Here is a 26,631-nt window from a genome sequence, read left to right on the forward strand (position 1 = left end):
GAATAAATGAATTAGCCCATTTCACCAATTAAAAACAAAGGAATACATCATTTAGGTAATTTCCCCAGGTCCCTTGGGTTCCTAATATACTGCTCCACCATTCTGCCAAGGAGCTTTTTTCTAAGATGTTCTTTCTTACCTGGCCTCAAAGGTGTGACATCTCGATGAAGATTAGCCTTCCTCAGAGGTGTTTTGCCCTGATAAAGCCCTCCTGTACCATCCTTCCCAGTAAACTTATTCTCCAGATTAGCCTTCTCATCTGTGAAAAGGTAAAATCATGATCATCTAAACAACCAGCAAGGAAGCAAACAAAAGAGTGTCATACACTTAAAATGAGGCCTAAAGCCTCCTACTGGTACACTTCGAACTCATTTGGCAAGTACCAGCAAAGTTTCAGTGATTAAAAAAAATAAGTACAGGTTATATAACAGAGACAGCAACTGCAAAAACTTATCACTAAAACACTGGTAACACTGAACAAAGTATTACAGAAAAGGAGAAGTGCAGACTCTGCATTGTGAATAGCTCTTTATCTTTGCTTGATACACATTTAGGAACACATAATCATAAACTGGCCTTATCTACTACCTAAATACATCATGTTCCTTTTAAAGAAAACTGTAATCAGTGAGATTGGTAAGGCTTACAAGTGACATCTTGTAGTCTAATTGAGTTGAGGTTCTTCCTCAATTAAGACAGTGTGGAGTGCAAGAGGATGGAATAGAGCTAGGTTCTCTCAGGGAATTATATCTTAGGTTTTGCCATGACCAAAGCCAGTACAAACAGTGAAACTATCAACAGCCTACTGATACAAGTTTTAGGAATGTGCTGAGTCCCACTGTGAATGTATACTCTGACTGCAACTGTGTAACAAGACGTAATTATCTGGAAGAAAATTATAAAGGAATACATTAGAACTTGTGTGGACCACAACAAACTCTGGAAAATTCTGAAAGAAATAGGAATACCAGACCACCAGACCTGTTTTTTGAGAAATCTATATGCAGGTCAGAAAACAACAGTTAGAACCGGACATGCAACAGACTGGTTCCAAATACGGAAAGGAGTACATCAAGGCCATATATTGTCACCCTGTTTATTTAACTTATATGCAGAGTACATCATGAGAAACGTTGGGCTGGATGAAGCATAAACTGGAATCAAGATTGCCGGGAGAAATATCAATAACCCCAGATACGCAGATGCCACCACCCTTATGGCAGAAAGCGAAGAACTAAAGAGCCTCTTGATGAAAGTGAAAGAGGAGAGTGAAAAAGTTGGCTTCAAGCTCAACATTCAAAAAACTAAGATCATGGCATCTGGTCCTATCACTTTATGGCAAATAGGGGGGGAAACTGTGGAAACAGTGACAGACTTTATTTTCCTGGGGTTCAAAATCACTGCAGATGGTGACTGCAGCCATGAAATTAAAAGACGCTCACTCCTTGGAAGAAAAGTTATGACCAACCTAGACAGCATATTAAAAAGCAGAGACATTACTTGGCCAAGAAAGGTCCGTCTAGTCAAAGCTATGGTTTTTCCAGTATTCATGTATAGATTTCATGAAATTAAAAGACGCTCACTCCTTGGAAGAAAAGTTATGACCAACCTAGACACCATATTCAAAAACAGAGATATTACTTTGCCAACAAAGGTTCGTCTAGTCAAGGCTATGGTTTTTCCTGTGGTCATGTATGGATGTGAGAGTTGGACTGTGAAGAAGGCTGAGCACCAAAGAATTGATGCTTTTGAACTGTGGTGTTGGAGAAGACTCTTGAGAGTCCCTTGGACTGCAAGGAGATCCAACCAGTCCGTTCTAAAGGAGATCAGCCCTGGGATTTCTTTGGAAGGAATGATGCTAAAGCTGAAACTCCAGTACTTTGGCCACCTCATGCGAAGAATTGACTCATTAGAAAAGACTCTGATGCTGGGAGGGATGGGGGGCAGGAGGAGAAGGGGACGACAGAGGATGAGATGGCTGGATGGCATCACTGACTCGATGGATGTGAGTCTGAGTGAACTCCAGGAGTTGGTGATGGACAGGGAGGCCTGGCGTGCTGCGATTCATGGGGTCCCAAAGAGTCGGACACGACTGAGCGACTGATCTGATCTGATAAAGAAAACTGAGTGCCAAAGAACTGATGCTTTTGAACTGTGGTGTTGAAGAAGACTCTTGAGAATCCCTTGGACTGCAAGGAGATCCAACCAGTCTATCCTAAAGGAAATCAGTCCTGAATATTCATTGGAAGGACTGATGCTGAAGCTGAAACTCTAATACTTGGCTACCTGATGTGAAGAACTGACTTATTTGAAAAGACCCTGATGCTGGGAAAGACTGAAGGCGGGAGGAGAAGGGGACGACAGAGGATGAGATGGTTGGATGGCATCACTTGACTCAATGGACATGAGTTTGAGTAAATTCCGGGAGTTGGCGATGGACAGGGAGGCCTGGCGTGCTGCAGTCCATGGGATCGCAAAGAGTCAGACACAACTGAGCAACTGAACTGAACTGAACATTAGAACTAAGATGATTTTGAAAAAACAGTGGGATCCATTTTTTGCTTCCAAAGTATACTTAAAACTACTGTTGTACTAATATTTCCTTTCCTGTTTTCAAGAAAAAAACTTGGAAAAAGAGAGACAGCCAGCTATTTCCTCAGGGTTTCAGTGGACCAAGGGCATGGAGAAGACCTTCTGTACGGCAGCAGGCTTTCTTATCCACCCTTCCTCCTATACACACCCGACAGACCCACTGGATTTCATTAGAGTCCTTTTCCAAGAGAATGGCATATGCTATCACATCTGGACACTGCACTGTAAGTGTGAAGTACAGCTGCAATGGACTCATTTCTACCCCCCTCACATACTGATTTCTCTTAATGAGAAAGAAGAAAATGAAGAAGACCCAGCAATAACTAGCATGACATATCACTGGTCTCACATACTATCCCAAAGTAATATAAAAACAGAGAACACTTATGGACATGGGGAGAGGGGAGGAGAGGGTGAGATGTATGCAAAGAGTAACATGGAAACTTACATTACAATATGTAAAATAGATAGCCAAAGGGAATTTGCTGTATGGCTCAGGAAACTCAAACAGGGGCTCTGTGTCAACCTAGAGGGGTAGGATGGGGAAGGAGATGGGAGGGAGGTTCAAAAGAGAGAAGATATATGTATACCTATGGCTGATTCATGTTGAAGTTTGACAGAAAAAAAACAAATTTCTGTAAAGCAATTATCCTTCAATAAAAAAATAAATTAAAAAAACCCCTCACATCCTTATTTGTTGACAATATCAAAGTTTGTGTCATATCACCTGACCCAATATCAGGGAATCCTATCTCTATTTGGAGACTGGGTTCTGAGTAGCACAATCCCTCCATTTAAAAATGGCAACCCACTCCAGTATTTTTGCCTAGAGAATTCTATGGACAGAGGATCCTGAGGGGCTACAGTTCATGGGGTCCCAAAGAGTCGGACAAGACGGAGTGACTAACACTTTCACTTTCACTGTGACTTTGGGCTAATTTCATAAATCCCAGAAGCCTGAATTTTAATAACCAAAGCAGTCTTGAGAAAGAAGAATGGAGTTGGAGGAATCAATCTTCCTTACTTCAGATTATACTACAAAGCTACAGTCATCAAGACAGTATGGTACAAAAAGAAACACAGACTAGTGGAACAAGATAGAAAGCCTAGAAATAAATCCATGCATTTATGGGTACCTTATTTTTGACAAAGGAGGCAAGAATATACAATGGGGCAAAGACAGCCTCTTCAATAAATGGTGCTGGGAAAACTGGACAGCTACATGTAAAAGAATGAAACTAGAACACTGCCTAACACCATACACAAAGACAAACTCAAAATGGATTAAAGACCTAAATGTAAGACCAGAAACTATAAAACTCTGAGAGGAAAACATAGGCAAAACACTTGATGACGTAAAACAAAGCAAGATCCTCTATGACCCACCTTCTAGGGAAATGGAAATAAAAGAAAAGTAAACAAGAGGGACCTGATTAAACTTAAAAGCTTTTGCACAGCAAAGGAAACTATAAGCAAGGTGAAAAGACAACCTCAGAATGGGAGAAAATAATAGCAAATGAAACAACTGACAAAGGATTAACTTTCAAAATATCAAGCAGTTCATATAACTCAATAACAGAAAAGCAAACAACCCAATCAAAAAGTGGGGAAAAGACCTAAACAGACATTTCTCCAAAGAAGACATACAGATGGCTAACACATGAAAAGATGCCCATCTTCACTCATTATTTGAGAAATGCACATCAAAGCTACAATGAGATATCACCTCACACCAGTCAGAATGGCCCTCATCAAAAAGTCTACAAACAATAAATGCTAGAGAGGGTGTGGAGAAAAGGGTACACTCTTGCACTGTTGGTGGGAATGTAAATTGATACAGCCACTATGGAAGACAGTATGGAGATTTCTTAAAAAACTAGAAAAAAACCCACCATATGACCCAGCAATCCCACTCCTAGGCATATAGCCTGAAGAAACCAAAATTGAAAGAGACACATGTATCCCTTTGTTCACTGCAGCACTATCTGCAATAGCTAGAACATGGAGTCAACGTAGATGTCCATCAACAGATGAATGGATAAAGAAGTTGTGGAACATATACACAAAGGAATAATCAGATCAGATCAGATCAGTCCGACTCTTTGCGACCCCATGAATCGCAACACGCCAGGCCTCCCTGTCCATCACCAACTCCTGGAGTTCACTCAGACTCACGTCCATCGAGTCAGTGATGCCATCCAGCCATCTCATCCTCTGTCGTCCCCTTCTCCTCTTGCCCCCAATCCCTCCCAGCATCACAGTCTTTTCTAATGAGTCAATTCTTCGCATGAGGTGGCCAAAGTACTGGAGTTTCAGCTTTAGCATCATTCCTTCCAAAGAAATCCCAGGGCTGATCTCCTTCAGAATGGACTGGTTGGATCTCCTTGCAGTCCAAGGGACTCTCAAGAGTCTTCTTCAACACCACAGTTCAAAAGCATCAATTCTTTGGTGCTCAGCCTTCTTCACAGTCCAACTCTCACATCCATACACGACCACAGGAAAAACCATAGCCTTGACTAGACGAACCTTTGTTGGCAAAGTAATATCTCTGCTTTTGAATACGCTATCTAGGTTAGTCATAATTTTCCTTCCAAGGAGTAAGTGTCTTTTAATTTCATGGCTGCAGTCACCACCTGCAGTGATTTTGGAGCCCAGAAAAATAAAGTCTGACACTGTTTCCACTGTTTCCCCATCTATTTCCCATGAAGTGATGGGACTGGATGCCATGATCTTCATTTTCTGAATGTTGAGCTTTAAGCCAACTTTTTCACTCTCCACTTTCACTTTCATCAAGAGGCTTTTTAGTTCCTCTTCACTTTCTGCCATAAGGGTGGTGTCATCTGCATATCTGAGGTTATTGATATTTCTCCCGGCAATCTTGATTCCAGCTTGTGTTTCTTCCAGTCCAGCGTTTCTCATGATGTACTCTGCATATAAGTTAAATAAGCAGGGTGACAATATACAGCCTTGACGTACTCCTTTTCCTATTTGGAACCAGTCTGTTGTTCCATGTCCAGTTCTAACTGTTGCTTCCTGACCTGCATACAGATTTCTCAAGAGGCAGATCAGGTGGTCTGATATTCCCATCTCGTTCAGAATTTTCCACAGTTGATTGTGATCCACACAGTCAAAGGCTTTGGCATAGTCAATAAAGCAGAAATAGATGTTTTTCTGGAACTCTCTTGCTTTTTCCATGATCCAGCGGATGTTGGCAATTTGATCTCTGGTTCCTCTGCCTTCTAAAACCAGCTTGAACATCAGGAAGTTCACGGTTCACGTACTGCTGAAGCCTGGCTTGGAGAATTTTGAGCATTACTTTAAGGAACACATTTGAGTCAATTCTAACGAGGTGGATGAACTTAGAATCTATTATACAGAGTGAAATGAGTCAGAAAGAGAAAGATAAATACCGTATTCTAAAACATATATACAGAATCTAGAAAAATGATAATGAAGGATTTATTTACAGGGCAACAATGGAAAACAAACATAGAGAATAGACTTATGGACATGGGCAGAGAGGAAGAGAGGGTGAGATGTATGGAAAGAGTAACATGGAAACTTACATTACCGTATGTAAAATAGATAGCCAACAGTAATTTGTTGTATGGCTCAGGAAACTCAAACAGGGGCTCTGTAACCTAGAGGGGTGGGATGGGGAGGGAGATAGGAGGGAGTTTCAAAAGGGAGGGGATATATGTATACCTATGGCTGATTCATGTTGAGATTTGACAGAAAACAGGAAAATTCTGTAAAACAATTATCCTTCAATTAAAAAAAAAAAAAAAGAGCTGGGGAGAGGTAGCAAGAGGGAGGTGCATATAGTTCTAAAAGGGGAACACAAGGATCCTCATGATGTTAGAAAGGTTTGATATCTTGACTGTGGTAGTAAATCAATGAACCAACGCAGGTGATAAAATCACACAGAACTTAATACACATGAAAATAAGTACAAGTGAAACTGGGGAAATCTGAGTAAGACTGGTGGAGTGTATCACTGTCAACATTCCAGCTGTGATGTTATACTCTATGCTCAGTGACAACAAAGCAAGTTTTTATGTGACTGCCCTCACTATAGACATGTAGTTGAATTTCACTCAACTTTTTTCAACCGGATTTTACCATATGTTCATAAAACTTAAATATTCATCATTTTTAACTGCAAAACTTTGATTTCTACTGATAGTCCATTTCCAAAATAGTGGACATTTCAACTATTTCTATCATATCATGATGACAAAGTCTCTGAGTACAGAAAGGAATTTATGTTTTAGCTATCTACAATCCATTCTTCTGAAAGGTGCTCAGCACAAAGCAAGTCACTATCCCTTAAAACAACTAGAAAAGCAGACACTTACCAAACCAGGAATCTATGTGTTGCGTATCTTCCTCATCAGTCAAAGATGAAAAATTGATGAAGTCCGTTGGAGCATCATAGGAATAAGAGGTTGTGACTTGTGACATTGTGTTCCACCCTTGGTGCAAAACAGTAGGTTACTTCCAACGTTTGTGTCACTTTTCTCAACAGGTCACTTCCTAAGGAGATAAATGGTTCAGAAACTTGACTGCACATTTATCTAAGGTATTGGTACCCTATTTTGCTTTTACAATCACATATGCAATTCTGAAAATAACCTGGGCAATAGGCCTTACTTTTCAAATCACACTACAAGTAAAGTTTACTTTTTCAGTAACTTAACACTCCTTGAAGTAAATACATTGGAATTAGAAAGAGGCCAAATTTAATGAATACCTACAAAATGTCATGTACTGTGCTAAGTCTTTTACATTCATTATCTTATTTTCCTCAATCTACCGTTTTCTCATTTCCAGTCTCATCCATATCCAATGCATTTTCTCTTTGCCCTGAATAACCCAATTTCTGAAACACATCATAGCTACCAGCCAAAATCTTACTCATCATTCAAAGTCCAATTCAATCATCTCTAAAATCTTTCCCAATTTTCACCTACTGTTGCCCCTCCAAAGCCATTGTGCTTTTATACCATCTAATTTTATATTAGTTAACTATGCAGATCTCTCTCCTAGTAAACGCTAAGTTCCTGTAGACAAGGATGAATTCTACTCACTTGTGTATAACTCATCCATTATCTTATCCAGTGTCTTATCCTGTAGACAAGGATGAATTCTACTCACTTGTGTATAACTCATCCAGTATCTTATCCAGTATCTTATACATAGTAAAAAAATCTCAATAGTGTTTTGCCAAGTACAGGTTTCTTCTTTAAAAATACTTTTGTAAAAAATACTACTCCTGGGCATAAAGACAAATATCTTTAAAAATACATAAAAGGGACAACATGCAGATTAGGTTAAAAAAAAAAGATGTGGGCCCATCCTTACTTCTGCATACTTTGTACAGAAGAGCTGCCATGTGTCCTGTGTCCTCTGTCCTGTGGAAACCTGTGTAGGCGTGTCAGCCCCCCACTCCAACCCAATGTGGTTAAAAAAACAGCTGAAAGTAATAGCCTAAAGGCTATACTCACTTGGCAAATAATTTCCCTACGAAACCCAATGAATCATTTGTCTTCATTATGGAATGACATGGACTTAAAGTATTCTGTATCATGGAAGAGAAGTAGACATCAGTTAATGACTTACATACACATTTGCTAATTTAAGTACTTTCTTTAAGCCTTTATAAATACATGCTCATTTTTTAAATGAGATTACAAAAACAGCTTTCATAAAAATCCACAATGCCATATTACTTCACACACCCACACAATTTCTCTCAATCTCTCTCTACACACACAACAAATACACACACTTAACTTTTACTTTTTTTTTTCCAATGAGATCATTGACATTTTGAATCTGCTTCACATATCGAAAGCATCTTCCATGTCAATATAGATATATCAGCAACTAATGACTGTGTTCTAATTTACTTATCCCCTATATTAGGACTGTCCCGATACTTTCACTTTAAAGATACTAATAAAAGAATATCCATGAAGCTAAGTTTCTGTATATATATACTTAATTCTTCCCTGAAGACAAATTCTTAAAGACAGAATCACTGGCTATTGACACATACTGTGAAAACGTTCCTCAGGAGAGTAATATTCCCTTGCGTTACAGAGAGGTGTGCCAGTTCTCTTCCAGGTACTAATAGCCCTCAGTATTCATTTTCTCTATATTATACCACTATACTTATGCTCTGAGATAAATTATGAGATTAGGTCCACCCAACAATGGCACCCCACTCCAGTACTCTTGCCTGGGAAATCCCATGGACGGAGAAGCCTGGTAGGCTGCAGTCCATGGGGTCGCTAGGAGTTGGGCACGACTGAGCAACTTCACTTTCACTTTTCACTTTCATGCAAGGAAATGGCAACCCACTCCAGTGTTCTTGCCTGGAGAATCCCAGGGACAGGGGAGCCTGGCGGGCTGCCATCCATGGGGTCACACAGAGTCGGACACGACTGAAATGACTTAGCAGTAGCAGCAACCTCATTGTTGCTCGGTGGTTTGGCCAGTGGACTTGGGTAATTTCTCTCAGTGGACTTGGGTAATTCAGAAGGAATTTGTTCTATTTGGTTTACATGGTGAAATCAATCTACGCACCAAAGAACATCATCTTCCCATGGTCTCCCCTATGAACTCAATGAAGCTATACCTCCACAGGTATCTTTATAACAATGCTCCAATTGAAGTACTTAGTGTAGAAATATCACATTTTGGAGTTGGGAGGAGTTTTAAACAACACCTATATTTTTCAGTTTATAGATAAAGATTAAATAAAGCAAAATGAGGTCCTCTAGGATCATACAACACTACTACTAATGATCATGGTAAAAACAAGGTACCAAAGGTGCTTACACATGCCAAGCACCATGAAATAACAATACTAAATACATACAATTTTAATACCCTCAACAATCCTCTAAAGCATCAATCATTCCCATCCTAGAAGAAGAAGCTGAAAGTAAGGGAAATTGAAAAAGACTTGCCCAATATCATAAAGTTATATAAAGGAAGAATCTGATCTAGAACTGAGGCGCCTGACTTTAGTATAATATGTTTTCTACATCATCTGCCCTCACCCTATGAATTAGAGAAGCATGTTAATGTAGTTATGGTCTATATTTGCATAGGAAACAGTACTGTATTTCTTTCCAAGTAGAGACAGTCTTCATAGTCTTTTACCCTGAATAGAGGATTCTTTATTATCCTCAATTCTTAAGTTTTCACACTTCCCAATTTCTACTTTCATTATTCTATTTAACTCAGTAAGCTATGTGGTAGCAGTTCACTCATACTTGCTAGTGGCCATAAATCTGGGCTTGATAATACTGGAGCTCCTTTCTCACTAATATTCAAGGATGAGACACTGTCTCACACAAAAAGTACAAGATTTAGTCTCAGACACAAAGGAATTCAAAATCTAGACAGGAGGCCTATCAGACTTAAAAGATGTGCTGTGAGTAGTCACTCAGTCGTGTCAGACTCTTTATGACCCCATGGACTGTAGCCTGTCAGGCTCCTCTGTCCATGAGATTCTCCAGGCAAGAATACTAGAGTGGGTTGCTATGCCCTCCTCCAGGGAATCTTCCCAACCCAGGAATCAAATCCAGGTCTCCTGCATTGCAGGTGGCTTCTTTACCATTTGAGCCATCAGGGACACCTAGACTTATTTTAAGACTATTAATCAGACTTAAAGATAAGATGGTATAAATATTTAAATCATATAGTATGAACTATAAGCATAAAGAAAATTGGAGGTTAACATGGCTTAAGTCAAGCTATGATTAAATGTTTTTCATTGAACACCATCAAAACAGTAAAAAGTGCTCTAAGACAGAAATCACCCCCTTGATCACCAAGTTTCCAAGCCTGGAGTAGTAGCCATGGGACAGTTTGGCCAATAAGAACAAAGTAGGAATCTGCTGAGGGATTCATAAGAAAACTCATACTTTCCTAATATAGATATACTACAGCCCTTGCTCCTCCCCTTTTCCTTTACCTTGCTTCTTGCCTGAATGCAGATGTAATGGCTAGAGCTACAGCAGTCATCATATACACAGGAGTAAATGGCCGAGAGTAACAGATATTACTGAGCTACTGATCAGTGATGATAAAATATCAGCAACCACCTACCTTCAGACAATAAAATTCTCTTCATATAGGTCCTTACTAAGCAATCCCAACATGGAAATACAGAATTCTAGGCCTCTCCCGGGCATTACTTGATGTATATGACAATGGGGAAGTTACTCCACTTTTCTGCCTACCTACTTCCCATAAACAAGAAAGAAAGTATTTTGAGTGCTATGATATGATCACTGCCTTTTGACCTTCTGATACCTTTCCTCTCCTTGACCATATTTCTACTCAAAGGACCCTATTGGAAGATTCTCCAGCAACTGACAGTGGCTAAAATTCCTCTGCTGTAAGAAAGTTTTTCTATTCTTTGAACAAACATCCTAGAAGACATGGGAAAATCTTGGATTCCCATGATCTTAATGCCTAACCCAGGTCACTGGGAAGACTTCCCAGGCAGGAATGTTACAAAGACAAGTAAAGCTAGGGGGAGGGAAGAGGCAGGAATGTAATTGCAGCAATCCCACTTAGTCTTCTAAAAATCATGATTCCACCAAAGCATGCTGCTGAAAACTACCTGGAAAGAATTCAAATTTAACCCCTCACAGCCTTTTTTCTTTTTAAATTATGGAGCTACACTGCTAGGCTCTTTGGAAAATAATTTGCATTTTTCTTTGATAGTTCTTGCCAAAAGTAGAAATTTATCTTATAAACATGTATCTATGCATATATAGGAATATTCACAAAGCATTGTTCATAAAAGCCAAAAAACTGAATATGTGAATTTTACCAATAGATTAGTTGAATAAATTATGGCACAACCACATGTTGAGATATTAAGTAACTTTAATATTAAATAATGTTACATATGTGATTTCTACAGAATGAGCTCCAAGAACTATTAAATAAGAAAAGCAAAATGCACAAGTGTATGCTCTCATTCAAGTTAAAGAGGAAAGAGGTAATGTACACTCATGAATAGAAGACACAAAAGTGTTAACAGCATTTGGGACTGGGAAGAAAGCTGAGAGGTCTGGGTCAGGGGAACACTTTTCACTATATTAACTTTCGTATTCTATTATTTCAATGCATATCTTTGCAGTTTAAAGAGCTAGTTAAGCAGTATTATTATCCCCCAAAATCCATGGTGACAGTCCAGAAGTCATTAGGTTTTCTGGGATTTGTATTATTCTTATAATCCAGCAATAACTGTTAAACCTTTTGATTTTTGGAAATAATGCTTCCCATTTACACGGTCTATAAACTGGATACTAACTTCACATATCCAAATGATAAATATTTTCTTTGTTAATGTTTCTGTATAAAATCCTTTGTATTGACCTAATAAAAACTTGGAAAGCAAAGTTAAAAATAGTAATAACTATTAATTACTGAATACTTATGACAAGCAGACACTGTGTAGTGTTTTCATGTATTAACTCCACTAAATTCTCACAGTAATTCTATAAAGTGGTTACTATTATTAATTTCACAGATGAGAAAACTGAGGCACAGAGAGATTTACTATTTGTTCATGGTCATACACATAAGTAGCAGAGCCAGGATTTGAACTCAGACAAGCCCTAAAGGGAGTGTCCTTATCCACCACACTATCCACTGCCTCTCCTATCTGCTTAAAGATAGATATTTATGTAGATCAATATCAAATGTCAAGGAGTGAGAGACAATATTATTTAGATAATAACTTCCAAATACTGATTATGTACTACAGGCCAAGCACAAGCACTTTACTAGGCACTTCATATAAATTATCTCATTTAAACTGTATTAACAAAACAGAAAGTAAATATCATCATCACTGTTTTACAAATAAGGAACTGACTCAGCTACTCCCTGGTGGCTCAGACAGTAAAGAGCCCACCTGTAATGCGGGAGACCCAGGTTTGATCTCTGGAAAATCCCCTGGAGAAGGAAATGACAACCCACTTCAGTATTCTTGCCTGGAAAATCCCACGGATGGAGGATCCTGGCAGGCTATAGTCCACGGGGTCACAAAAAGTCAGATACAACTTAGCGACTTCACTCAGTTCCTCCAGGATCCAAGCTACTGCAGGATCACAAACTGGCAGGTAGCAGTACTGAGTTATAAGACTTGGTCTATAGGATTACAAAATCTGAGGTCACTATAATATACAGGGTTTTCCTATCAATATTCCTTCAAAAATGAGGAGCCTGTTAGACAAATGCAAAAATAAACTATTCTCTACAGAAAAATTAAGCATTTTTAACAAGTTTTGCAAAAAGAACACCCTGGTAAATTAAAAACCCTATTCTAAGTATACCAAGAAAGCTCGGAGCTGAATCTTCTCATAAACTAAAACATCACCCCTTAATTTCTCTTTTTCTAAGTTTGTACTCTTGCATATAAATTTTTGCTATAAACAAGATGGAGGTTTGTCTGAATCTCTCAGTTCAGAGTAAAAGGGACTACTCAAGCATCACAAGGAGGGATGTGCTCTTAAGTCTAGAACTGCATTTGATCAGTGCGGGTTAAAAGGCAAAGGGGGCTCAAACTTAAATATGCCTAATTTTTATGTAGGTTAAAAATTTTAAACTAAAATACTAATTTTTAAAATGATCTCTTTTTCAAAAAATCTTCTTTTGAGTCATCTTTTAGTCTAGTACACCCCTCTACCCTACTACCAAAAAAAAAGGAACAAATAAATATATATCCATTGAGAAGTTTGACTCTCCTCAATAGAGAGTGACTGCACAAATACATGAACAAAACCAAAAGTAACTACTGGCAACTGCTTGCTTCATTACAGCACCTCTCCCACAAATATTAGGATGTAAAACCTTCAAAAACTAAAAGCCTTGTGGGAAATGAAACAGGCCAAAGCCAACTGTTTAAATGAGAGCCCCAAGCAGGGTGGAACTGGATGCTTTCCTGCACCCCTTAATCAAGATTGAATTTCTGTCAACAGGTTTCACTGAAAAAAAAAAAAAAGCACATGCGTCAACCACATTCCCCAACACAAATCAAGCTGCCACAAGAGAATCGGCTTCACATTTCAAAATTACCTGAATCCACCACAGCTTCAGACTCCTGTAAAACTAAATATTCTGTGTGAAGAAATAGCTCTTCCTGACCAATAATCCTATGACAGACCTGAGGCTAAGGCTTCTCCTACATTATGAACTAGTTAGGTTCCTTTTAAAACTGCCTATTGAGTGCCATCCATCATATCACATAGCTTATTCTTGTTTCCAAAAAACAAAGTCTGAAAAGATACATATAATCCTTCCCCATAAGGAACTCACAGTTAATTGTGATACAGGGTGAACTGTGCAGTAATGAGGGCTAAACAAACAGCATTGTGGAAGTGCAGAAAAGGGTAATAGATGCAGGAGGGTCAGAGAAGGTTTGCTGGTGGAAGTGATAAATAAAAGATACAGACAGACATGCAGAGTTCTGCAGGCTAAAGATGAATACTAAAAGGGAACCCTCTTACACTGTTGGTGGGAATGCAAACTAGTACAGCCACTATGGAGAACAGTGTGGAGATTCCTTAAAAAACTGGAAATAGAACTGCCATACAACCCAGCAATCCCACTGCTAGGCATACACACCGAGGAAACCAGAATTGAAAGAGACACGTGTACCCCAATGTTCATCGCAGCACTGTTTATAATAGCCAGGACATGGAAGCAACCTAGATGTCCATCAGAAGATGAATGGATAAGAAAGCTGTGGTACATATACACAATGGAGTATTACTCAGCCATTAAAAAGAATACATTTAAATCAGTTCTATTGAGGTGCCTATTAAACAGAGTGAAGTAAGCCAGAAAGAAAAACACCAATACAGTATAATAATGCTTATATATGGAATTTAGAAAGATGGTAATGATAACTCTGTATGCGAGACAGCAAAAGAGACACAGATGTCTAGAACAGTCTTTTGGACTCTGTGGGAGAGGGTGAGGGTGGGATGATTTGGGAGAACGGCACTGAAACATGTATAATATCATATGTGAAATGAATCACCAGGCCAGGTTTGATGCATGATACAGGGTGCTCGGGGCTGGTGCACTGGGATGACCCAGAGGGATGGTATAGGGAGGGAGGTGGGAGCAGGGGTTCAGGATGGGGAACACGTGTACACCCGTAGCGGATTCATGTCAATGTATGGCAAAACCAACACAATATTGTAAAGTAATTTAGCCTCCAATTAAAATAAATAAATTTACATTTTTAAAAAAAATAATAAAATACTAAAAAAAAAAAAAAAAATAGGTTAGAATCACCAGAGAGAAATGGGAGGGTAGCTTAACAAAACCTTATTTTCAGACTTCAAGTGAACCAATAAAGACTGTTAATTAAAGATGTGCTATCAAAAATTTTACTCTATTGATCTAGTAAGAAATGTTCACTGAATAAATTCTTACAGGATTAAAAAAAAAAAAAAGATGAATACTGACTTTTTCTAGCAGAAGAAATAAATGGAAAAGGAAAACACATACCGGGAAGCATGCAATTGAGAAAGATTGTAAAAGAAACAATGTTAACATATTTCCACATTCAACTGAAATTAACCTCCATGGCTCCCTGTCTCTCTTCACTCTCCAACCAAAAATAACCAGCCATGACAAGCTCTATAAATCAATAGGTGCAGGTTCAGAGCAGGGTGGAGGAAAGCTGGAAAAGGATGCATTCTAAGCAAGGCTGAAATAGCAGACCAGCAGCTCCTGAGCAAAACAAAGACTTTGGTGTGATAGATGATCTCAAGTACCTCAGAGTTCACTTGTGAACTGTCTTGCCTCGTTATTTTGGAGGAAAATCATGAGTTAAATAAATGGTAATACAACAGAATAAACAGAGGAAGTCAGGACCTCATTAGAAGTGTAGTTAAGTTAAAATGGTCCCATCCCAGGCAGTGCCATTTCCCCAGGGACACCCTCTCCTATTTCCACAAGGGATAAGAGATCTTGTTACACTACCACAAGTTAGAGTTGAGTTATTTTCATCTTACCCAGGGAGAAAATACCTCCATTCTTTTTTTCTTTTTTTCCTATACATAGGATTAGCAAGAGACAGCAAATGCCAACACAATCCAGGCTGCAATTTTGATTGTTAATCAAAGTCACAAACCAAGTCTGAAGGAAGTTAATGGACTTTGTGTTTCCACATTTGTTTGCTAACTTCTATGTTGAAATCAGATCTGTTTACAGAAACAGATCTATGAAGCTTCCAAAATTGGGTCAATTTAAAATCCAATGACAATCTCTCACTGTCCAAGCACTTAGAAGTCAGCACAGGACACAAGGACATTTGTTCTAATTCATCACTGTCCAAAAATCTCAAGCAAACACACTTTTCTATCACTTTCCTTCCAAACTTTCATATTTCATTTTTGAATGATTACAAATTCAGTTCCACTTTTTTTTATTCATCCACAGAACTCTATAAACCATAATTCACTCTTACATGACTAATAGAACCTGGATAGAAATCAAAGATGCCGTTTACCTCTAGGCCAATTAACAACTCTTACCTTTACCAAAGTGTTCTGATGTTCCAAAAGTAAGTAGCTAAGAGACTTTGTAAGGGCTGACAGTCAGTGGGGCTATAGGAGGTTACAATCCTAGTCAAATCTCACTCAGTCTTACAGAGAATGATATCCCTCAAAAGGTGTCTGGTTTGGAAAGCAGAAGTGAAGTGAAGTGAAGTCGCTCAGTCGTGTCCGACTCTTTGCGACCCCATGGACAGTAGCCTACCAGGCTCCACCGTCCATGGGATTTTCCAAGCAAGAATACTGGAGTGGGCTGCCGTTTCCTTCTCCAGATTGGAAAGCAGACACCTCAAAAAGTGATTACCAATGAGGTGGCAAGGGGTGAGATAGACAGTGACAGGGTTGGAAGATTTTGAATGCTAAATTTTTTTATATTACTTTTATTTTTGCACCTCGTGAATCTAAATATTAAATATTTTAGAAATATAAAATTGTGCCTGTGTGATGTACACTGTCAGTGGATAGGTCAATTTGTTGTTTTGTACGAAGTCTTAAAAACATCCATTCTTTTTGACCAGTGATTCCACTGGATAAAATACTACAGCAGAACCATATAATGAAATAATATATTAGCCATTAAAATTATGTTACAGAAAATTTTAATGAAATGACAAAATTTTCATAGCCTAATTATAAAGTGGAAAAAAATGATAGTTATTAGTGCATGATTTCTTAAAACCAAATATACGTTACCCACCCTGCCCCCCCCAAATTGGAAGGAAATCTACCAAAATGTTAGCCATAATTTATCTGAGAAGCAGGATAGTGGGTGACATTATTTTCTTTTCCATATTAAATAAATTTTCTTCCAAAATGTTATTATAAAGATGAATTAAAATTATTTAAATAATTTTTAAGCTATTAGCGGTCCCCTTATTTTTCAATGTAACACTGTGAACACAGCCTTACCTGTGGTTTAATCTGGTCAGTACCCCTGACTACAGACTTTATTCAAAGATGCAATATACTCTTTCACCTCTCTTCTGAAATTCTGAAGTCCAGAAAATACTTCTTTTCCAGAATCTGAAAGAAGCAGAAAGATGATGAAACAGGTTTAAGTTCTTTGTAGCAAAAAAGGTTAGCAGAGAACAGAAGGGGTGGTATAAAACACCAAGGATAACCATGCTTAAAACCAGAGTACTTCCGAGAGCTAAGGTCTAAATAGCATGATGCCCCCTAAACACCAAACTTAACTATTATTGTTTCTTTAGTGTAAAAGTGTTCTTAAAGTTTTTTAGGATATATGTGCTATGTCCCTGTGTTTTTGCTGTTACATACTTCCACTTCAGAGCAACCTCTCCACAGTCTGCAACTGAGGAACACTAACATCAAGGGGTCATTTGTGTGTGTCCTATTCAAATATCAGGACAAAGTGTAGGCATACTGTATATGAAAAAAATTTACTACCTTTTTAAATTTAAAAAAGTAGAAACAGCATTAAAAAAATTTCTAAAGTTTGCTCCTACATACAATTTTATACCTTTCTCACTAACCTTTAATTTCCCCCAATCAAGTTTCTTTAAGCAAACAAACAAAAACAGAACCCCTTCCAGTTACCTATACTTTCTTCACAAAGTACCTTGGCAGGTGAACTGTCTCAAACACAGATCTATTCACAGAACTGACTGGGTTGTTCAATGTCCCTGGAGTAAATTCTGCTTCCTACCTTTACCCATGGCAAAGAAAATTCGTTTGCCAAAGGACAATTAAATCTCTCCTCCTGGGGACTTCCCTGGTGGTCCAGAGGTTGGCAATCTGCCTGTCAATGCAGGGAACATGGGTTTAATCCCTGGTCCGGGACCTAGGATGCCACATGCCATGGAGCAACGAAGCCTACAAGCCACAACTACTGAAGCTTGCATGCTTTAAGGTCCGCAAGAGAAGACACTCGCACACCACAACCAGAGAAAGCCTGAGCACAGCAAAATGAAGAGCACATGTGCCGCAATGAAGACCCAGTTCAGCCATAAACTAAAGACTTGAAAAAAAAAAACTCAAAACTTTCTAAAAAAATAAAAAACCATAAAACTCTCCTCCTCCTTTCCTCCCCAACAATTCCAAAAGAATTAGGGAAAGGCTAAAGAAAAAATACACATAGGAAATATGGGAGAACTCTGACCCTCTCCTGGTGCCTAAGAAATAAAGGACCCTTCCACTAATCTTGTCACCTATTGAAACTTAATTGCAGCTACAGGATAAGGTAACTTTATTAAGGTCAGAATGCACAGACTTAAGCATAAGGCTGGCCAAAATAACTGTTTTATTTAAATGACTTGAAGGTTTAAACAAATTTATCAACCTAATTCAATATACTCAGTTTTTCATACCTGAAATTTTGTAGTCAATTTAAGATAACACCTTCTTGCCTTTCCAATTCAACAGATATTGAATTGGTGGTTTCCATGCACCAAGACTGCCCTGGTTCCTAACTGAACTCTATCAAGAGCAGTTTGTGTCCCTCCTGCTCCCCAAAGCTACCTTTGCCTGTTTTAAGCCTCAACAATCTCCCTTACCTCTAAACTGCCAGGTGCTTACAATACAAAAACTAGAATATGCAGATGCTATCTTGTCTTGTTCTAATTGTCACTTGTCAACTTGAATCAGACTTTTGTCCTCAAGCATACCAGAAACCCTTTGACTGTACACACACAGTATCTTACACCAATCTGAGCACAGAGTATAACCTCAAAGATCAATTAGCTAAGTGAGCTAGGAGTCACAATAATTTTTATCCCAAGACTGACAACCTAATACTGAATTGACACGCCCATAGTACAAAACCAAAACAACCAACCAAAGGGACTCAAGTCTGATTTAGGGGTGGCTTGACAGGGGGTGTGATACACTGAGGCTGCAACACAAAAATATCCTTAGTATTGCAGCAAATAGTTCGAATTTTGACATCTCATGAGACAATTTCAAAGACAGGCCATAGATTATCAAGACAAGGTAAGGCTGAATCAGGGCAAACTCCAAGTGATGATCTTAAAGCAAAATCTGTAGAGCACTCAGATGCTATCTTGTCCTAAGCAGGACTGATTGGAAGTTCTTGGTACCTAAGTACTAGAAAATTGTGAGAAAAAGAAACCACTAATGAAGAAAACCGGGGAAGGAAATGGCAACCCACTCCAGTATTCTTGCCTGGAGAATCCCGTGGACAAAGGAGCCTGGTGGGCTGCCGTCTACGGGGTCTCACAGAGCCGGACACGACGAAGCGACTTAGCAGCAGCAGCAGCAGCAATGAAGAAAACAGGGAGAAAAACGATCCTACAATATTATAATCTGGTTCACTTTTTCTTTCCACTCCAATCTGTTAAGTGTTTTAGGACAGGAAATCAGAAAGGCAATAATACCCCGTGATGCACACAAAGGGGGAGAACTGATAAAACCGAATGAATTTTAAATCCCCCAACAGGAAGTTAACTCCAAGTCGAATTACACGCCTTCAATTATGTTCTCACTTCCTTTACCTTTCTATTTTACAAAATAGTTATGAGATGCAGTTGTTTCGTGGCCACACCTTGTTTTCCTCCACCAAACGCCACACGTCTTGAGGGCGGGCTACTGTATCACCCATTTCTAGAAATTTATCTAGATTACGGGCCTCATTTCCCCTCCTATAAAAGAGTGCTAAGACTAGCACCGACTTCACTGGCTTGGGAAGAAAATTAAATGAAAAAAACACACAGTGCTGAGTCCAGTAAACTCTAATTGCCTGTGTGCTGGGTAATAATATAATTGTCATTACCCTTAGCCCACAGCCTCGCCCTAATTCCTCCATTTCCCACGCTGGCCTCCGCCTCTACCTGCTAACACAGCCTGCTAGACCCGGTCCGCCGAACTTCACGGGGAAATCCTGTCGCGAAGGGAAAGGAGGCCGGAAGCTCCGCTCCTGCACCGCGGGTCAGGGCGGCACCCCCGCAGTACACGTCCCAGGAGCTGCGCCCTCCACGCGGAGACCTCCAGTCGCTTGAAATTAGGGTGAAGACCGCCGGGCGCCCCAACTGCTCCTCTTCCCTCCTCACTGCTCACCTCAGCCCAGCGCTGTCAACCGACCGCCGCGAAAACCCGCCGCGGGACTCATTCAGTACCGTTGAAAAATTTGAACGCAGACTCTGCACAAACGCACCAATCAGCGTGCCGGGAACCGGCAATCCCAGCCTTCCGATTGGCCCCTTAGATCCTGGCGACGCCGGAAGTCAGGGTGAGGGACAAGCAAACAACCGGCCCCGAAGGCTTCTGGGAAATGTAGTGTAACTGCGAGAGCCGGTTGCAACAACTCGACGAACGAAGTTACTACAAAGCCCAGAATGCTCCGCTACAAACTATTTGGGATAGGTGGTTAAAAATCCCCCTGCAGATGCGGGAGACAGAAGAGACACGGGTTCGATCTCTGGGTTGGAAAGATCCTCTTGAAGAGGCTTCCCTGGTGGCTCAAACGGTAAAACGTCTGCCCGCAATGCGGGAAACCCGGGTTTGATTCCTGGGTCGGGAACATCCCCCGGATAAGGAAATGGCAATCCACTCCAGCACTCTTGCTTGGAAAAATCCCATAGATGGAGGAGCCTGATAGGCTACAGTAAGAGTCGGACACGTCCTTTCCTTTCTTTTTTTTTTTTTTTCCTTCCTTTTTTTTTTTTCCTTTCCTTTCTTGAAGAGAGCTTGACAACCCACTCCAGTAGTCTTGCTGGAGAATCCCATGGACAGAGGAGCCTGGAGGGCTAACGTCCATAGGTCGCAAAGAGTAGGACACGACTGAAGCGACTTAGCACGCTCCCTGCAATGCGGCATAGACTGGCCCTTAGATTCTTTGCCAACTGTGGAGTCTCTCAAACTTTTCATCCAAGTCCACGCCCGGATGTTAGTGCCTGAAGCCACGGTTTTTAGAGGATTGTTCTTTTCTCCTTTAATTCCAACATCCTTGGTTGTATTACCCTCGTATTGTAGAAGAGAAAACAAAGGCTTAGAGAAGTTGAGTAAACTTGTTTGAAATCACATTTTTTTTTAAGTGGAGAAGATGGGATTTGCATTAAGAACATCTAGTCCTATTTATCATCAATAATCACTTAGGAGGTAATAGCAGCAACAAGAACAAAAAGATGAACCTTCACCCCACACACACCCCCCTCGGAATTTTGTTTTAGTCTGTGGCACTTTCAAGTGCCCAGGCAATTCTCATATGCAGCCGGGATTGAGAAGCATTACTCCAAACCAGTAGTTCTCAAAGAACTAGATGATCAGTATAGTTGGAAACTTGTTAGAAATGTAAATTTTAGGTCCCACGTGAGACTTATTGAATCAGAAACTCTGAGAGTGGGCACAGCAATCTGTGTTTTCTATCAGCCCCTCAGGTGATACTGATGCCCACTGAGTTTTGAGACCCCTGCTCTAAACCAAGTGACACTAACAAAATCTCAGGCCTCGGGACCTATTTGTGTTGACAAGAAGGGTTTGAGCCGGATGGTCTTGGCTCTAGATTCTCCCAGGACCCCTGTTATTCCACCCAGCATTCTTGTGAGGCTGAGATGCCTGCTGCAGATTCTGGCGCCACGTTACCCGAGTGGCCCAGGAATCCTAGGTGCAGAGGGATGGTCCACTCTGTTGCAGCGTGTTACTTCTCCTTCAAGTCGTCTGCGCCCTCCTGGATATTCTCCGTCTGCAACAAGAGCCCGGTGCGTTTTCCAGGAGCCCCTCGCCCACCTAGAACGACCACACACCAAAGGACAATGTCACTGCAACACCTTCCGACTTCACACTGCGCCTCACACTGAGCACAGAGGCTCTGGGGCGCCAAGAACACCTTTCTCATGGCAAATATTATTAGAATTCAGATGTCCCTCTCTAAGAAAAAAGGGAGGAGATGGTCACTAAAGCATAAAATCTGGATATATTTTAACGGCTTTTAGGGCTGGACTTTTGGAGCAAAAAGATTACTCATGGCAGACCATAGCCTCTGTCACAACCATGAGCTTTGGGCTCTCCAGAGAAATTTCTGGCTCCTTAAAGAAAAGTTTCACTGACTTGACCTAGTGTCTCAACATTTTCTGGTCATGGATGCTTTTGCGAAGCTAATGAATTCTCTGGATCAGTGCTGCCCCATAGAACTTTCTGTGGTAATGGAACTCTTCTACCCTGTGTGGGCCAACACAGTGACACCACATGGCTAGTGAACATTCAAAATGTGGAAAAGGCAACTGCAGAAGGGAACATATAATTTTATTTAAACTTAACTAATTTGCATTTAAATATTGTATTGGATAGCTTGGGTCTAGAATTCCATGCACCCTCAAAATATTCATGTGAATATAAACACATATTTTTTAAAATATGTTTTGAGGGGGTTGTGGAGAAGAATGGATTATCAAACTTGGCCTCCAACACCCCTCAGGGTTCTGCACAAGTAGGGAGCGGGGTGGGTGGGAGGAGGGGTCCTCTTCTCAACCTGAGAAATTTCTTTTTTTTAAATATGTTTTTTTAATATATTGGATTTTGTATAATCTTCAGTTTGGAATGGGGATAAACTAACTTTTTCTTCAAAAGGACACAAATCTGAGGAACTTTCTGGAGTGATACAGATGTTCCATATCTGGATCTGATGGTTACACTGATGTATAATAGGTAAAATTTGGTAAGTTGTACCTTTAAGATTTGTGTATTTTACTATATGTAAATTATGCTTAGTAAAAATACATAAAATTTTTTTAAAAGATCAGTGTTCATAATTTAAAAAAGCTACAAAAGTTTTAACAAATAAGCCTAAAACTTTTACAGGAAATTTTAAAACTGAAACTTTGTTGAATAACTATAAAAATAATTAAATAAGGTTTGGGTGTCCCTGGTGACTCAGGCTGTACAGAATCTGCCTGCAGTACAGGAGACCTGGATTCGATCCCTGAGTTGGAAAGATCTCCTGGAAAAGGGAATGTCTGCCTACTCCAGTATTCTTGCCTGGAGAATACCATGGACAGAGGAGCCTGGTGGGCTACAGTCCATGGGGTTGCAAAGAGTCAGATGTGACTGGGTGACTCAGGCTTTCATATATGTTGTTAATGAATGGTGCGATCTAATACTGTAAATTCTCCATATTAAAAGTTAAATACAATTCTAATGAAAATCCAATACATGTTTGTCATGGAATTTGCCAAATTGACTTTAAAATTCACATGGAAGAAAAAAATAAAAGAATTGGCATCTGAATTTTGAAAAATAATAGGGGGAATTGCCATACCAGATCTCATAAATATTAACATATTACAAAATTATAATTTTTAAAGTATCATTAATTGATTCCATGAGGATACAATCAGCAAAATCCAGTTGGGACAACTAGACAACAAGAAAACAAAAGATCTAGTTTTTTCAAAAAATAAACAGAAAAAAAAAAAAAAAAAACAAGCAAAATACAGCAAGAGTAGAGTTTTTTGGTTTGTTTTTGTTTTTCAATATTCCTTATTTCTAGAGATACAAATAGAAAGGGTAAGGATGAAATAACTCTAGAATTTGCTTCAAAATAATCTGGAGTATGCCAAGAAGAGAAGATGGGAATATAGCTGAAACAAGGTTAGCCACAAATTGATAATTGTTAAAACTGAGTAACAGGAGGTTTTCCCTAGTGGTCCAGTGGCTGAAGACTCCATGCTCCCAATGCAGGGATCCCAGTTCAATTCCTGGTAAGGGAACTAGATCCCACATGCTGCAACTAAAGATGCCGCATGCTGCAATGAAGATCAAAGATCCCATTTGCCCCAACTAAGACCTAGTGCAGCCAAATAAATAAGTAAAACATTTTTAAAAAACCTGACTGACAGGTTCATGATACATATATACATGCATGCATGCATGCCAAGTCCTTCGTGCCTGATTCTTTGCGACCCAATGAACTATAGCCCACCAGGCCCCTCTCTCCATGGGAATTTCCAAGTTAAGAACACTGGAGTGGGTTGCCATGCCCTCCTCCAGGGGATCTTCCTGACCCAGGAGTCAAAGTTGCATCTTTTATGTCTCCTGCGTTGGTGGGAGAGTTCTTTACCACTAGCACCACCTGGGAAGCCCACGTATATACATATTCAAACATATATGCATTTGAAATTTTCCACAGTTTTTTAAAGTAGGATACTGGCATAGAAATTTTGTTAACAACAGCAAAAGATCAGTAGAAGAATTTAAGAGTGCAGACACAGACCCATGGATATCAGAATTTAGTAAATGCTGAGTAGAATTTCAAATCAAATGGAACAAATAATGGATTTGGGACATTTGCTTTTCATTTGGGGAAAATATTATGTTAGATTTTTATCCAGTACTATTTACAAAAACAAATTTCAGATGAATTAAAACCCTAAAGATATAAAATAATTAAAATTTTTACAGCTAAAAATATGACATCATATAGGAAATTTTAAAGTAAGATAAAAGAAAAAAACTGAGACACAAAGGAAAAGACTGACCAAATCAAAACTTTAAAATTCTGTTTGACAAAAGAAAAACAAACAGGGACTTCCCTCCTGGTCTCGTGGTTAAGAATTCACCTGCCAGTGTACAGGACGCCAGTTCAATCCCTGGTCCAGGAACTAAGATGCCACATGCCTCAAGGCAACAAACCCCACTGAGCTCATGAGCTCTAAAGCCCCTGTTCTGCAACCAGAGAGGCCACCACAGCGAGAAGCCCTTGCACCACAACTAGAGAGTAGCAATGAAGACCCAACACAGCCATAAATAAATAAATAATAAAATTATTTTTAAAAAAGAAAAACAACAAAATCAAATATTTCCAAAACATCTAACAAAATGCAAACAACAACAAAAACCCTCCTAAGAATCAGTGATAGGAGAAGGCAATGGCACCCCACTCTTGCCTGGAAAATCCCATGGATGGAGGAGCCTGGTAGGCTGAAGTCCATGGGGTCGCTAAGAGACGGACACGCCTGAGCGACTTCACTTTCACTTTTCACTTTTATGCATTGGAGAAGGAAATGGCAACCCACTCCAGTGTTCTTGCCTGGAGAATCCCAGGGACCTGGGAGCCTGGTGGGCTGCCGTCTCTGGGGTCACACAGAGTCGGACACGACTGAAGCGACTTAGCAGCAGCAGCAGCAGCAAGAATCAGTGATAAGAGGACAAAAGTTCCATAGGCGTGGGAGTGGGAGGGAAGGCAATTCGTAGAAGAAGTAACAAAACTGGCCATTAAGACATGAAAAGATGCTTGGTCTCAGCAGTAATGCTGAAATTTAATTTTAAGTTTAATGAAACAAACAAGTATTGTCTTTCACCCATCAGATTGACCAAAATTAAAAGTGTGATGATATCAATAATTTACAAGGTAACTCAGAAGATGGGCGAATGGATGGGCTCAGCTGTTTTAAAGGGCAACTTGGCAACATCTATTTAAAATGTCAAACATGTGTGCCCTGCAACCTAGAACTTCTATTTCTAGATTTAGTTCCAAGAGACACACTTATCAACTTTCACATGAAGACACAGTCTCTGCAACATTTATGGAGCGCCTACTATGTGTCAGTCGCTATGCTAAGTGAGGGGATGCAGTAGTGAAAAGACAGACAAAAATCTCTGTCTTCAGAGAGCTGACATACTAGTGGAGAAGACAGACACTAAACAAGGTAAATAAATATCTCATAAATGAGATCTCATAATATAAATGATATCTCATAATAGGTGATAAATGCAAAGCTGTCTGCTCACCAGGCCCCTAAGGGTAGATGAAAAGAAGAGGAGAAACAGAGGGCTGGACAGAGACAAAGGGAGGACAGGGCTTGCCTAGGCTTTGGCAGTTCACTGACCTCCAGGTACATGCAGGGCCATGGGCAGGGAAGGTAAATGTGCTTGTTTTATATTAGAAGAGAAGGGGTATCAAAGCTGTGCTGTGTTCAGGGCCTACTAGGCAGAAAGTGCTCAGTGAATGAATGAACCAATGCCAGAAGGCTGTGTGCAAGAACTTCCCAAGTCCTCCCAAATTAACAAGAGGTAAGCCTGGCCCCAGAGAGTCCTTCTGCATCCATTAATATGGTATGATGGGTCTCAAGTTCCCATTATTTATGAATAGGAGACATCAAGGTCTGAAATCACCAAAGAATTTTAGACCTGAAAGAAACACAGATACATCCGGTTAGCTTCATCCATAATTTCAGTCATGACTGTTTTGGCCTTATCCATGTAAAAGGGTAAATATAAATAGGGTAGTTCAGGGACATTTGGATGAAGACTTGAAGAAGGAGGAGTAAGTTATGCAGATATCTTAAGGAAGAGTGTTCTAGGCAGAAGGAACAGCCAGTGCAAAGGCAGGAGCAGAGAGGAATGTTTTAGAAATAGCTAGGAAGTCAGGGTGGTTGGTGGTGAAGGGAATGGCAATCCACTCCAGTATTCTTGCCTGGAGAATTCCATGGATAGAGGATCCTGGCAGGCTACAGTCCATGAGTCA

General features: G+C 39.8%; 1 protein-coding gene across 7 annotated transcripts in view; it reads right to left on the reverse strand.

The window, feature by feature from the left end:
* Positions 1 to 20,329, reverse strand: part of TPX2 (TPX2, microtubule nucleation factor) — a 56,987-nt gene extending 36,658 nt beyond the window's left edge. For 3 of the 7 annotated variants that reach the window (XM_027558871.1, XM_027558870.1, XM_027558865.1), the window contains exons 1-4: positions 20,003 to 20,279; positions 17,106 to 17,219; positions 6,951 to 7,128; positions 140 to 259 (exon numbers count right to left, since the gene is read on the reverse strand). In XM_027558871.1, the coding sequence (XP_027414672.1) occupies positions 140 to 259; positions 6,951 to 7,056 (226 nt within the window). In that variant the 5' untranslated portion in view covers positions 7,057 to 7,128; positions 17,106 to 17,219; positions 20,003 to 20,279. Of the gene's footprint in view, positions 1 to 139; positions 260 to 6,950; positions 7,153 to 8,099; positions 8,174 to 17,105; positions 17,220 to 20,002 lie in introns of all 7 variants that reach the window. The other 4 variants (XM_027558868.1, XM_027558866.1, XM_027558867.1 and 1 more) reach the window with 4 other exon arrangements.
* Between the last annotated feature and the right edge of the window lie 6,302 nt (positions 20,330 to 26,631).

This window comes from Bos indicus x Bos taurus, chromosome 13 (genome assembly GCF_003369695.1).
Source record: "Bos indicus x Bos taurus breed Angus x Brahman F1 hybrid chromosome 13, Bos_hybrid_MaternalHap_v2.0, whole genome shotgun sequence".
NCBI lineage: Eukaryota > Metazoa > Chordata > Mammalia > Artiodactyla > Bovidae > Bos > Bos indicus x Bos taurus.